The sequence below is a fragment of the Babylonia areolata genome, chromosome 22, assembly GCF_041734735.1.
Source record: "Babylonia areolata isolate BAREFJ2019XMU chromosome 22, ASM4173473v1, whole genome shotgun sequence".
Classification (NCBI taxonomy): Eukaryota; Metazoa; Mollusca; class Gastropoda; order Neogastropoda; family Buccinidae; genus Babylonia; species Babylonia areolata.
Window position 1 is genome coordinate 11,922,331 of NC_134897.1, and position 15,384 is coordinate 11,937,714.

General features: G+C 42.9%; 1 protein-coding gene across 1 annotated transcript in view; it reads left to right on the forward strand.

The window, feature by feature from the left end:
- The first annotated feature begins 1,929 nt into the window (after window positions 1-1,929).
- LOC143296967 (serine incorporator 5-like) overlaps window positions 1,930-15,384 on the forward strand; it is a 24,772-nt gene continuing 11,317 nt past the window's right edge. The window contains exons 1-5 of the mRNA XM_076609040.1: window positions 1,930-2,177; window positions 6,107-6,274; window positions 7,984-8,162; window positions 11,686-11,762; window positions 14,252-14,345. Coding sequence (XP_076465155.1) covers window positions 2,157-2,177; window positions 6,107-6,274; window positions 7,984-8,162; window positions 11,686-11,762; window positions 14,252-14,345 — 539 coding nt within the window. The 5' untranslated portion in view covers window positions 1,930-2,156. The remainder of the gene's footprint in view (window positions 2,178-6,106; window positions 6,275-7,983; window positions 8,163-11,685; window positions 11,763-14,251; window positions 14,346-15,384) is intronic.

The following is a 15,384-nucleotide window of genomic DNA, read 5'->3' on the forward strand; positions in this document are numbered from 1 at the left end:
CAGGAGAGACGTTTGCTTTTTTCCAGTCCTTTGGAACAATGCCTGTGTTGATGGAGGACTGAAAGAGAAGCGTCAGAGCTGGGGCAATTTTATCTGTGATTTCCTTCAGGAGGCGAGGGGTGATTCCGTCTGGTCCAGGGGCTTTGCTTGGATTTAGGCCTTTTAGTAGTTTTCTGACTCGTGCTACTGAAATATGGATGTGGTCACATGTGGGTCCCTTGGGCTCAGGGCTCATGCCAGTCCAGGTCTCAAAATCCTCTGGTGAGAGGGATAATTTGCTGTTGAATGCAGACTGAAACTGCGCATTCATTACTTCTGCCTTGTCCTTTGCTTCTGTGACTAGCTTGCCAGCTACTTTCAATGCAGAGACACTGGCTGCTTCAGTGCGCTGACTCGGAGACTTGATGTATGTCCAGAATGCCTTCTTCTTTCCAGGCTTTGTTTCTTAGCTGTCACAGATCAGGTTTTCAGTGTAGGACCAGTAGGCATTTCGAAGTCAGCACTGAACTTGGCGTTTGAGGGTTCTGACCTCTGCGTATTTTCTCGTCTCCTGTCTTTTTCCATCTTTTGTAGAGTCTGTCTCTCCTCCTGATCAGTTTCTTGGTGTTGTAATCCACCCCGCCATGGCTTGCCGCCTGTTCTTCGGTCGGAGGGAGATGACTGGACTGTGTGCCTCGACAGCCGAGTGGACCGGCAGAACTTTTCCTTAAGTCCTGTCCGGCAGACTTCCTCTGGAACACTTTTGTCACTGTACTTTGACGTGATGTCATCGGACAGCTGTTTGGTAGCCGCTTGACGTAGGTTTGGCTAGTCAGCCTTGGACGCACTCGAGAACTGACGACTAAGTATGATACTTGTTTTCAACCGGTTCCAAATCAGTAAAAATACCCGAACAAGCATAGTTTAAAAACAGTCAATTTAAGTTGACATCCTCATAACTGAAAGGCTTTTTCTTTGATATTCTACTCGGGGATTACCGATTCCTCATCTGACTTGACACAGTTCACTGGCACTGAGTCACATTGTACATCATTGTGTGTGCACGGTGTGTGTGTGTGTGTGTGTGTGTGTGTGTGTGTGTGTGTGTTTGCGCGCGCGCTGCGCTCGTCATGTGTGTTTGTAATGGCCAGCCGTTTACGTCTTTTGACTTGAGTGATATTCGACGGGGCATAAAAGGCTGGCTCTGATGGCCTTGCTGGAAGTGACTCATTGTTGGCGAACTGAAGCCCGGAATCAGTCGTATTCAAGGAATAGATGGACTCGACTCGACTGAGTCAGTCATGCGTATGAACCTGTATGTCTCTCTGTGTGTGTCTGTGCTAGTGCACAGTCAGTATGTGTGTGTGTGTGTGTGTGTGTGTGTGCGTGTGTGCCATGCAGTGTGCGTGCGCATGTGCGTGTACTTGTTAAGGTGCATTTGTGCGTCAGTGTCAGCTTGTGTGTCACTGACACATGAAGTGTGGACTAAAAGAAAAAAAAAAAGTTCTGATCTGTCCACGGGTAAAAAAAAAAAATCTCTGAAAATTTCCAAGCACTTGATGCATTACTCTACGATTTAGTGACCCCTCCCCCCAACTCGGTCAGACCTGTTTTTTTAAAGGGCTGTCCAACATGGCGAAAAGAAAAAAGGTACCGGACTGAAGTTGGGGGGGCGGGGGCTGGAACTCTGCCGATCGGGGTTTACCCCCGGGAAGCGCATCACTAGCCGATTGGTTCAGCCAGGATGCGAGGAAATACATGTCCACCCCTCCCCCCCCCCCCCCCCCCATTTTTTTTATGTCCTCTACAGGAGACGGGCATGTCCATGAAGATTGACAGGGAAGTAACATCTGTGTGCAGCTGAAAAGGTCAATATGAATAGCCTCCCTTCTGTCACAGCGATGGAAATCTGGGTCACTGGCATAATAACAACAAAGGAAAGTACGACAAACAGCTGGCGAAAGTTGACAGAGAGCGATTGTTGTTTGCTTCGGAAACGCGCTGGCAGGATTTTGCCTGCTGAAACAGCACGTCAACTCTTGGAACAATCTTGAAATACGTTTGTGATTTTCGAACCAAAGCATGGTAATCATGTTTGCAAACTTTCATTCAGCGTAGTTCCAGGGGTGAATATATTGATTGTCGTCAGTTGAAACAGTCTTCGCAGATCTGTCAAGATGGGTTGTTGGACGTCACAGGTGAGAAACAATTTTGTGCGCGTGTTCTATGTGGATCTGGATGTTTATTTATATCTGTATACATTTTAAGATACGTTTTGTTTAGTTATTTGTATGTTTCAACATCTTCAGCTAATGTATATTGAAACATCGCGTACCTCAGTATTAATGAGAGCTCGTTGTCTGTGGATGCCCTTTTTTGGATCACAGTGGTTTGCTTACATGTGCACCCACAGACTTGGTATGGACCGTCAACAGATAGATACTCTAGAGCGTTTAGTATTGAGTACAAGTATTTGATATTGAACGAGGCAAAGAAAGAGAAACCCGAAACAGCAATAAAGTTTTGTTACTGTAGTACTAGTTGTAGTTGTACGAGACAAAGGCACCCAGCATCAACTGGCCACTCCTGCTTTGCAAGTTTCCCATCAGCTTCCATGGGTGAATATACAGATCTGTGCACAGAGAAATAATCATAGAAAATTTCTGTCAAGCCTTTAAGTTGATTTATATGCACCTTTTTCAGTTTATTTATTTATTTGTATTTATGATTATTATTAATTTTAAATTTATTATGATTATGATGATGGTTATTATTGTTATCATCGGTATTATTGTTATTGTAGTTAGAGTAACATTACTTGTTATCAGAAAAAAAAAGTGCTTTGATAGTCCTTTGCCTTAACTTGACATATTCATGGAAAGTGATACATAAGTTCAACTGATAACTGTTGTGAACTTGCTTGATATTGATCAGAACTACTACAACTGTAAGAATAAAATTCAGTTTAAATTGCATTCAGACCACATTGCTGCCCAGTTGCAGCCATCAGTTGTTTTTTTTTTTTGTTTTTTTTCTCTGAACAAAGAAATAGCAGATTCTGCATTCCGCCAGACTTTAAAAAAGCATTATTGCAGCATTAGCAGACATTGACACAGTTGATGTGAGGTCTGGGTTTGAGAGGGAGTACAGCAATATGAAAAGAACGAGAAAAAAAAAGTATTTTCATCATATAAAAGCTGTGACGAGAAACTGCTTGCAAGTGATGAACAAATGGACATTAGAGGAAGAGCACACTGTGTACTATGATGAATAATGGATTGACATGGAAAGTCACCATGACCTGATAACAGATGGCTGTTATTGTCGGAAAGGTTCACAGTGAGCTGGGTCAGACAAGATTACATGATGGACAGCGTACCAGCTCAGAAAAACCAGAAAAGGCATCAGTGGGTACTAACAAAATTTGCTTAAAGGGAAAACTGGATTTCACAGGTGGACTGCTACAATGCTATCCTGTTTGCAGTGCATAATTTACATCATATATATATATATATTATATTTTATAATTATTTTATATATTTTAAAGATATTTTTTAGAATCATTATTATGATCATCATTATTATTAATTTATTATATATATATTTGTATACATTTTTTTAAAGAATTATTTTTCAATTAAAAAAAATCATTATTATTGTCATTATTATTATTATTATTTTAATTGTTAATTTTTTTCCTCCCCCAATATGCCCATCAACGGATTTGTGACTTTTACCAGCTGGCAGCATTATCTTCTTCTTTGTCAGATGGACACCCCAAGTTTGCGGCATCATACTATAATATTACAAAAATGTCCATCTTAGGACTGATAACTGTATTTCAGATGACAGTATTATGCAGTATGACCATCAAAGCACTGATGACTGTATTTTAGCAGGCAGTATTATACAGTTTTCCCCTCAAAGGACTGAAGACTGTATTTCAGCAGGCACTATTATACAGTATGCCCATCTTGGGACTGATGACTGTATTTCAGCAGGCAATATTATACAGTATGCCCATCAAAGGACTGATGACTGTATTTCAGCTGGCAGTATTATACAGAATGCCCATCAAAGGACTGAACACTGTATTTCAGCTAGCAGTATTATACAGTATGCCGCCCAAAGGACTGATGACTGTATTTCAGCTGGCAGCATCATACATTATGCCCATCAAAGAACTGATGACCTGTTTGGCAGCATTATGCAGTATGGCCATCAAAGCACTGATGAATTTATTTAGAGCAGGCAGTATTATACAGTTTTCCCATCAAAGGACTGAAGACTGTATTTCAGCAGGCAATATTATACAGTATGCCCATCTTGGGACTGATGACTGTATTTCAGCAGGCACTATTATACAGTATGCCCATCTTGGGACTGATGACTGTATTTCAGCAGGCAATATTATACAGTATGCCCATCAAAGGACTGATGACTGTATTTCAGCTGGCAGTATTATACAGAATGCCCATCAAAGGACTGAACACTGTATTTCAGCTAGCAGTATTATACAGTATGCCGCCCAAAGGACTGATGACTGTATTTCAGCTGGCAGCATCATACATTATGCCCATCAAAGAACTGATGACTTGTTTGGCAGCATTATGCAGTATGGCCATCAAAGCACTGATGAATTTATTTAGAGCAGGCAGTATTATACAGTTTTCCCATCAAAGGACTGAAGACTGTATTTCAGCAGGCAATATTATACAGTATGCCCATCTCGGGACTGAACACAGTATTTCAGCTGGCAGTATTATACAGTATGCCCATCAAAGGACTGAACACTGTATTTCAACAGGCAATATTTTACAGTATGCCCATCAAAGGACTGAACACTGTATTACACTAATTTACAGATGGCAGCATTATATAGTATGCCCATCAAAGGACTGAACACTGTATTTCAGATGGCAACATTATATAGTATGCGTGGCAAAGGACTGATCTCTGTGCGCTTCAGCTGGCAGTTTCATACAGTATACCTACCGATGGACATGCGTGTGTGTGTGTGTGTGTGTGTGTGTGTGCATGCATGGCTGAAGCCTGACCGAATGACACAGGAAACGAATGATGAACTCTTAAAGGTAGCTCACAGCTGGTTCTACTGAAGTAGGCAGCATGTTGTGCAAATGACCATGTGTTTGTAAAGTGCTTAGAGCTTGGTCTCTGACCATAAATATCCCAATCGCTGGTGGTGTGTGCAGAGATGCCAACTGTTATGATTTCACTGCATTGTGTTACACTCGATCACAGTTTGTTCCCACGTTACACCAACGTCAGAATTGTTCTGACGAGTTCATTTTCGACTACATAGCATGGTCACATTCTTTCCTGTCGTAACATTACCCAGACGCTCTAGACCTATCGATCATGAGGCCAGGGCAGTCACAACTAATCTTGGTCTCATGTGATGATGCTCAGCTAATCACATGCATGTTTACATTGAAACAGCATTGAGTGGACCTGTCAGTTTACTCGTTTGTCCGAACAAGATAGAATGTGACTAAATCAAGTTGCGTCTAAGTCAAACAGCATCTGTGCTCAGTTGATTAAGCAATGGAGTGCAAGGAAGGAACAAGCGGCTTGAAACAGAGAAGTCAGCCATGGATTCTGATTGTGAGAAACAAGACGAATAAAGACCAGGGAAGCGACACAGTGCCACAGATGTGCCAGCTGTAAAGAAGCAGCGGCGGTAGCAGAAGGTTTGCCAAATTTACACGAAAAAATATCTGTGCATCATGCCCTCGATTTTGGGGAACTGGCATGTTTGTTGTTCTGGGTGCATGTTCAACATTTCTATCATGCCCAAGTGTTTGTATGCCTTGTAGGTTCTTTCTTCTGCGTTCCCTAGTCATGCTGTCAGATGGTCTATCCGGTCTGTAGCGCGAAATTTGCTGTCCTCTGCAGTGCAACAGGTGGTCCCCAGAGCTTCTTGTGGAGTTCCACCGCACAGGGCCAGGTTTTCTGCTCAGGGATGCCTTGTAGATAAGATGTATGTTTACTGATCTGGCTTGGAGTCAGAGTGTTCCTACCAAATTCAAAATGTGCCTCCCAAATTTCCTGATTGTTCCTCCAAACACTTGACAGGGGTTGTCATCTGTGTGTGTGTGTGTTTCAGCTGGCCTGTTGCTGTGGACCTGCCTCCTGTGGGCTGTGCTGTGGGTGTCTGCCTGCAGTGAAGGAGTCCACAGGAACCCGGATCATGTACACCCTGCTGCTGTCCCTGGCCTTTGTTGTGCAGTGCCTCATGCTGGTGCCCCAGGCACCGCAGTTCATGGCCAGCAGTGTGAGTGTTGATGGGGTTGATGTGAAGAAAGTGATCGCTAACAGGAAGTTTTTACACACACACACACATACACAGACACACACACACACACACTCTCTTACACACACACACACACACACACACACACACACACACACTTACACACACACACATACACACACACACTCTTACACACACACACACACACTCTTACACACACACACACACACACACACACACAGAGTTTTTGTACACACACACAGAGTTTTTACACACACACACACACACACACACACACACACACACACACACAGAAAGTTTACGCACACACACTCACACTCACACACACACACAGAGCCTTTACATGTGTGCGCGCACGTGCGCGCACACACACACACACACACACACACAGAGTTTTACACACATACACACACGAACACACACACACAGAGTTTTTACACACACACACGCGCGCGCGCACACACAGACACACACACACACACACACACGCACACGCACACACGCACAGAGTGACAGAGGGAAAAACATAGGCAGAATGACAGACAGGATGACAGACGCACAGATGGAGGCACAACTATCATACATGTCTTATTGATAGATCATCTGTCTCTCTCTCTCCCGCTCTCCCTCTCTCTCTCCCTGTCTCTCTTTTACTGTTTTTTTTTTTTTTTTTTTAAGCAATTGGAGGATACTAATCATGCAGTGGGAATGTGATTTTTTGGGTTTTGCAGGAATGGAAGTTCTTTTTGTTGTTTATGGGTGTGGTTTTTTTTTCTCTCTTTTCTTTGAAATTAATTTTGCACTTTCTTTCATTAAAACAATTAATGACAGTTCTCTTTTCTTAGTTACTTTGCTTAAAATTCATGGTGCATATTGGGCCCAGTTTATGGTAGTTTGCTCGTAAACTGTATCTTTTGTCATGACAGTTGTAAAAAAAACAACAACCCAGATTGAATTAACATTTTTTGCATATTCAGTTAACTCTTTCACGGCAAAGTTTCTATGTGAAAAACACTCCTTTAAAAACAATGCTCTCAGTCACAGGCTTCTGTTCATGTCAAAACCACGCAATGGACTTAATCATTTCAAATGTGGTCAGGAGGCAAAGGTTAGTCATTGTTCTGTTGGCAGGAAACTGGATGCAGCTGTCATGCTTTGTTTGAGTGTAAAGAATGGTCTCATCTACATGACCCCTCGATGCTGAGAAGAGTCGCTTATGGCGGTGCACTGAGCAGTCAGCAAAAGTCGCCTGTGGTGATGAAAGAGTTATATTATTTCTTTTTCTTCTTCTTCTTCATCTTCCGTGGGCTGATACTCCCATAGTCACTCGTATGTACATGAGTGGGCTTTTACGTGTATGACCGTTTTTACCCCGCCATGTAAGCAGCCATACTCCATTTTCGGGGGTGTGCATGCTAGGTATGTCCTTATTTCCATAACCCACCAAACTCTGACATGGAACACGGGATCTTTAACATACGTATTTGATATTCTGCAAGCATATACACATGAAGGGGGTTCAGGCACTGGCAGGTCTGCACATATGTTGACCTGGGAGATCGGAAAAATCTCCACCCTTTACCCACCAGGCGTTGTTACTGACATTCAAACCCGGGACCCTCAGATTGAAAGTCCAGCGCTTGAATCACTTGGCTATTGTGCCCGTCATTATATCATTTGATTTATATTGATAGCTGTTTTCCTTGCAGATTCCTGGCTTCAACGACACCTGCGTGCAGCTGAATGCAGGAGAGAACTGCAGCCGCCTGGCTGGCTACGAAGCCGTGTACCGGGTGTCAGCAGGGGTGGTGGCTTTCTTTGCTGTCATGATGCTGCTCACTCCATGTGTGCCCTCTTCCAACCACTGGCGCGCCTCCATACAGAACGGGTATTGGGTGGCGGTTGTCTTGTGTTTGATGTTGGTGAAGACTTGGTGTTGTTACTTGACCCTTTCACTGCTAATGCATTTTGCTGTGTTCTTTGTTGAGAAAATTGGGAGATGTTAGTTCAGTCATATCTCCCAAATTGTTGAAAATTTGAAGGTAATAGTTTAAAAAAGTATATACCCCCTTGCTACATTCCTATTATAAAAGCTCTTAGAAATGAGAATCCATTAGGTAATGCAACAATTTACACACAGCGGATGGGCAGACAGAGAGACAGACACACAAACATGCACGCACGCATGCACACTCACACAGACACACACACACACACACACACACACACACACACACACACACACACACACACACACACACACACACACACACACACACACTTTTGATGATAACATACTCCCATTAATTTGATCACAGCACACACACACGCGCGCGCACACACACACAAACATGCACGCACACGCACACAGACACACACACACACACACACACACACACACACACACACACACTTTTGATGATAACATACTCCCATTAATTTGATCACAACACACACACACACACACACACACACGCGTGCGCACACACACACACACAGAAAGAGAGGAAAGAACAGGTCACAATGCACATCCTCCTTGTATCCTTGTACTCACTGCCACACACCACACACTTCACCACCATCTCACACCCAGGAAGTTGATTCTTCATGTTCTTGCCCACAGACAACTTTTCTGCTATGCTGAGTGAAACGGAAATAGCGTGGCATTTTGATTTCGATGTACAGTGTATGTACGTCAACACCACATTGGCACTGTATGTTTTTTGATAGTGCACATGTCAACTGCAGTCAAGGGGTTAATACAGTGCATTCAAAGGGTTAATCATATGATATGCATCGTCAGGTCTGAATTTCTTGTCTGCAAGAATTTTAGTTGTTCAGCTATATCAATGATCTGCCTTCGCCTGCTTTTTTTTGTTTATTTGAAACTTAAATTGATTTTGAGAATTTTATTTTGTTTTTATGTTACTGATGAATATGTTGTTAAGTTTGTCTTTTTCTTGCTAATCTGTCATTTCTAATGCACCCAAATCCTTAATGTGATAGGAAGGTATTTTAAAAGGTTACTTTTGCTTTGTTAATGTGGAATTGCTTCCTATCTTTTTTTGCACTTTTCGTGTGGTTTATGGAAGCTCTTCTTTTGATTTTGTTGTTTTTATGATTTTTGTTTATTGTTTTTTCTGCTGAGGAGACAGACTGATGATTTTTTGTGTGTTATGAATCAATGTTTCCCAGAAGCAAAGAACATATGAGTGCTGGAAATATTGTGTCCATGATTGTCTTATCAGAATCTGAGAAATAATTTGTCAAACAGTGTGATAAAATGCAAGGGAACATAATACATTGTACTGAATAAAATACAAATATTATAGTTATACAAAGTATATAACATTTCTTAACACTTCAATACAGTTCAGTACAGTAGGTATAGCACAGTGCAGCACATTATAGCACAGTACAGTATAGCACAGTGCAGCACATTATAGCACATTACAGTATAGCACAGTGCAGCACATTATAGCACAATACAGTATAGCACAGTGCAGCACATTATAGCACAATACAGTATAGCACAGTGCAGCACATTATAGCACGATACAGTATAGCACAGTGCAGCACATTATAGCACAATACAGTATAGCACAGTGCAGCACATTATAGCACAATACAGTATAGCACAGTGCAGCACATTATAGCACAATACAGTATAGCACAGTGCAGCACATTATAGCATGATACAGTATAGTACAGTGCAGCACATTATAGCACAATACAGTATAGCACAGTGCAGCACGGTATAGCACGATACAGTATAGCACAGTGCAGCACATTATAGCACGATACAGTATAGCACAGTGCAGCACGGTATAGCACAATACAGTATAGCACAGTGCAGCACATTATAGCACGATACAGTATAGCACAGTGCAGCACATTATAGCACAATACAGTATAGCACAGTGCAGCACATTATAGCACGATACAGTATAGCACAGTGCAGCACGGTATAGCACAATACACTATAGCACAGTGCTGCAGCAGATTATAGCTTCAGTTTCAGTTTCAGTAGCTCAAGGAGGCGTCACTGCGTTCGGACAAATCCATATACGCTACACCACATTTGCCAAGCAGATGCCTGACCAGCAGTGTAACCCAACGCACTTAGTCAGGCCTTGAGAAAAAAAAAATTATAGCACAATACACTATGCAGTATAGCACAGTGCAGCACGGTATAGCACAATGCAGTATAGTACTGTGCAGCATGGTATAGCACAATGCAGTATAGCACAGTGCAGCACGGTATAGCACAATGCAGTATAGTACTGTGCAGCATGGTATAGCACAATGCAGTATAGCACAGTGCAGCACGGTATAGCACAATGCAGTATAGTACTGTGCAGCATGGTATAGCACAATGCAGTATAGCACAGTGCAGCACGGTATAGCACAATGCAGTATAGCACAGAGCATCACATTATAAAACAGTATAGCGCTGTGCAGCATTTTATAGCACAGTATAGCACAATGCAGTATAGTACTGTGCAGCATGGTATAGCACAATGCAGTATAGCACAGTGCAGCACGGTATAGCACAATGCAGTATAGCACAGAGCATCACATTATAACACAGTATAGCGCTGTGCAGCATTTTATAGCACAGTATGGCACAATGAAGCACATTGTAGCACAATACAGTATAGCACAGTGCGGCACATTATAGCACAATACAGTGTAGCATCGTGCAGCACATTATATAGCACAGGATAGCATAGTGCAGCACAATACAGTATAGCACAGAACAATGCAGCCCAGCTTAGATAGCGCAATACAACAAATCAGTGCAGCGCATCATGGCACGGTACAACACAGTATAGTGCAGCACAGCATAATGCAGCACAGCACAGCGGGCACACTTCTGCACAGCATGGTACAGTACAGCTTGGATGGGACAGGAAAGCAGGGCATAGTGTTGGACAGTACAGATTATTATTCAGTGTCATCCAAATGCAGTTGTCTTGTTGGGTTTTAACTGATTTCATCCTTCCCCTGTACTCCCCATGCTATTCTGCTATCCCTGACAAATAAGTGGAGCCCCCCCATGCTCCTCCCTCCCACCACCCCCCCTCGCCTCCAACGCCCATGCCTCCCATCCCCTTGCCTTTTGGTTGTTGCTATGTCCCTACTATTAAAAAAAACAAAAACAAAAAAAAACACCCACATATCAAGGTTATCCAAAAATGATCCTACAGAAGAAGAAAAAAATCCAGGAGCAAAAAGGCAAACAAGAGGCGAAAGGAAGTTAAAATAACAAAAAAGAAGAAGAAGAAGAAACTAACAACAGACAAACACTTATATTGCAGACTTCAGGTTCAGTGTGGATTATTTTGTTTCTGTTTCTGTTTCCGCTTCAGGGTGTGGATGCCGCTTTAGTGTTGATTTTGGTTTTTCAGATACTGGTTCATAAAACTGTTGACTTTGTGTGGCTTTTGCGCTGGTGCTTTTTTCATTCCAAGTGAATTCAGACTGTGTAAGTATTCCTGTCTGCTTCAGTTCTGCGTAAGTTATGTTTAATCAAACCCTGCTTCAAACCCATGGTGTATTTTGCCATTGCCATTCATTGTTATTTAATTTGCACAAACTTCAGTTGTGTTTTTTTCTTCTGTTTATTGATTTTATATGTCAGTGCACATCTAATATTTATTCAGTAACTATGCAGTCACTGATGGTAAATCTTAATACTTTATCCATGGATTGATTGGTTTTAATCAAATTATAATCAATAATTGTTTGATCACTTCAGCAGCCAAAATAATCGATTGATTTGATGGTTTATTAATCTCTTGACATTGCACTTTGATTAATATTAATGTGCTAGGGCTAAGTGTATTAGTTTGAAGTTAAGATTAAACATGTTCTTGACTTTAAGAACTGTGTGTGTGCATGTTGAATTGAAATCTCCTCCATCACTCTCCCCACCCACCCTCTCTCCACCCTCCCCACCCCTACCCAATCACAGCTTCTTTATAGATAATGTGAGTGTATTTGTGCATTTTGATATCAGTTTGTGTTGTTAGGAAAAGTTCTACTTGTAGTTCCTTAGCTTGGCAGATGCAGCAGATCTAGGTTTTGTTATGTGTATTGGCGCCTTTTTTAGGAAAACGTTAACAGTTTGAGGGAGTTGGAGGAGTGTGGGTAGGGGGAGGAGGGTGGGGGGAGAGGGAGGGGATTTGAGGGGATCTGGATGTATGTGTTGTTGATCTGGGCCCATGTACAGAATAGAATAGAATATAGAATATGTCTTTATTACCAAGTGTACTGGGGTCACTGTGGAGTGCTGAGGGCAGGATGAGGCACATAGGACATCCTGGTCATCCACTGCATCCTTTTCCATCTCCACTCGTCTTGACCTCGTCTTGCCACTGGATACAGACGGTCTGGGACAAGAGAGTGAGGTCGACGGTGCGCAACTCCTCCTCACTATAAACAAAGTCATCGCGCAAGTCATCAGTCATCCCCACGACACATGGGAGCTGAATGCAATGGACAGACCAAAGTGGCGTTCAGCTGTCCACAAAGGTGCCAAATCCTGTGAGGCCAACAGAATCGCTGCAGCAGAGCAATGCAGACAGGCCAGGAAAAGCAGTGCCAGCAAGTCCCTGACAGCCACCACCATCCCCTGTCCACACTGCGTCAGAACCTTCCGGGCGCAGATTGGCCTGACCAGTCATCTGCGCACCCACAGAGCCCAACCCACCCACCCCCAGGATGACTAGATGGTCCTCGTCGATCCCGACGGACGAACCACTGGGGTCACAAGGAATATTGGGGGGGATAGTACATAACAAGAAAGGAACATAAATCGAAAATCATACATATATTCATATATATGTACATTCGTATATGAACACAATGGCAGCCTGAGTGTGATCAGTTTGGATCATTTGATCTTTCTGGCTGGCTTCCCTTCTTCCAGCCTGTGCTTGATCAGTCCGTCCCAGTGTGACTGCGGGCTGTCTTCCAACAAGCACTTTGTTGGACACCGTTTGTCATTGTGTGTGTGTGTGTGTGTGTGTGTGTGTGTGTGTGTGTGTTTGTGTGCGTGTGTGTGTGTGTGTGTGTGTGTGTGTAGGCTGTCTTCCACTGCCATGTCACATACTTTGTGTGTGCGTGTGTGTGTGTGCGCCAGCATGTGTGTGTGTGTGTGTGTGTGTGTGTGTGTGTGTGTGTGTGTGTGTGTACATGTTTTTGTGCTGTGTGAGAAGACTGATGTAAGATATTGTTTTTTGTTTTGATTTTCATGTAATAAATGTTTATTTTCAAATTGAGTCTGTGCTGTTTGTTCAGCTCTTCATAAGTTATGCACATGGTGTAACAACTTGACTGGTATAAAAGGACATACTTCAGAATAAAGCCCTCCCAAAAGCTCAGCCCTGAACAACTTGACATTAAGGGTGTCAGCCAGGAGGTTGTTAAAGTCAATTCCAACAGTCCATCCTAGTAAGATGAAGTATCACTTGATATCATTGCCTGTGTGGTAGCTGCATGGTTAAATTCTACTCCACCTGCTTCAGTTTCATTTTCTCAAGGAGGTGTCACTGTGTTTGGACATATCCATACATGCTACACCACATCTGCTAGGCATATGTCTGACTAGCAGCATAACTCAATGCCCTCAAGTCAGACTTTGGGTGCATGCATATTTGTATACCTGTCCAAGTGGATTTTTTCTACATAATCTTGCCAGAGGACAACACTCATTGCCATGGGTTCTTTCACAGTGTGCCAAGCGCATGCTGCACAGGGGCCCCCGGTTTATCCTCTCATCCGAATGACTAGACGCTCAGTTCGATTCTGCAGTCAAACTTGGGAGAAAGGGTGAGAGCGGGATTTGAACCCAGACCCTCACGGACTCTGAATTGGCAGACAGGCATCTTAGCCATTCTGCCACCTTCCTCAAAGCCCAGTGCAGTAAGATGAAGTCCCACTAGGTAACATTGCTGTGTGGTGACTGTGCAGACTGGATGTACTGTGGTATGGCCGGGGGCTTTCTCTTCATCATCCTCCAGTTGCTGTTGCTGGTGGATTTCACACACGCTTGGAACGCCACTTGGTGAGTGAGTCGGCCCACTGCTGCCTTGTCTTGATTGAATGACTGCTTGTCTGCTGTTTGTTATGGATAACAGATACTGATATTGTTTTGTTTTTTAGCTCCCACCCCCCACCCAACTCTCCTTCCCCCTATTGCGAACACTGTTGTCTCAGATTGGATAGTTTGCAGTGGGAGGTTTAGCCCTGTCACATAGCAAATTGCCATTGTTGGTGTTTTTTTTTGCTTGAGTTTTTGTTGGTGTTTTTTTTTTTTTTTTTTCTTGCTTTGTCTTCTTTTTTTTCCCCTTCTTTTTCTGACTTGCTGCGAACACAAGTGGCCAGACTTGAAGCACCAAAGTGTAATTCATTTCATGCGCAATAGCTGAGTGGTTAAAGTGTTGGACGTTCAATCTGAGGGTCGTGGTTTAAATCTCGGTGGTGTCTGGTGGGTAAAGGGTGGAGATTTTTCTGATTTCCCAGGTCAACATATGTGCAGACCTGCCAGTGCCTGAACCCCCTTCATGTGCATACGCACGCAGAAGATAAAATATGCATGTTAAAGATCCTGTAATCCATGTCAGCGTTTGGTGGGTTATGGAAACAAGAACATACCCAGCATGCACACCCCCGAAAATGGAGTATGGCTGCCTACACAGCGGGGTAAATAAACGAAAACAAAAAAGAACAGTCATGCAAGTAAAATGGTAAATGTTACATGTTTGTCTGAGTGTGTATGTGTGCATGCCTGAAATCTGATTGAGTGATACTGGAAACGAATAATGAGCGCCCATTTACAGCCGTTAGTCGGCTCTACCCAGTTAGGCAGCCTGTTGTGTAAATGACCCTGTGTTTGTAAAGCGCTTAGAGCTTGGTCTCCATATCAGTCTGTCAGTCATGCCTGTGTCTTTTGACAGTTTGTCTCAAAATCATGGACCAGCAATGTACTTATGGTAGGTGTTTATATATTTCTTATTTCGCAAACCTGGCCATAAACTAAAAAGCAAAGTACCATATTCTTGTACATCTACATGCAGAAACACTCTTAGTTCACACAAAACCTG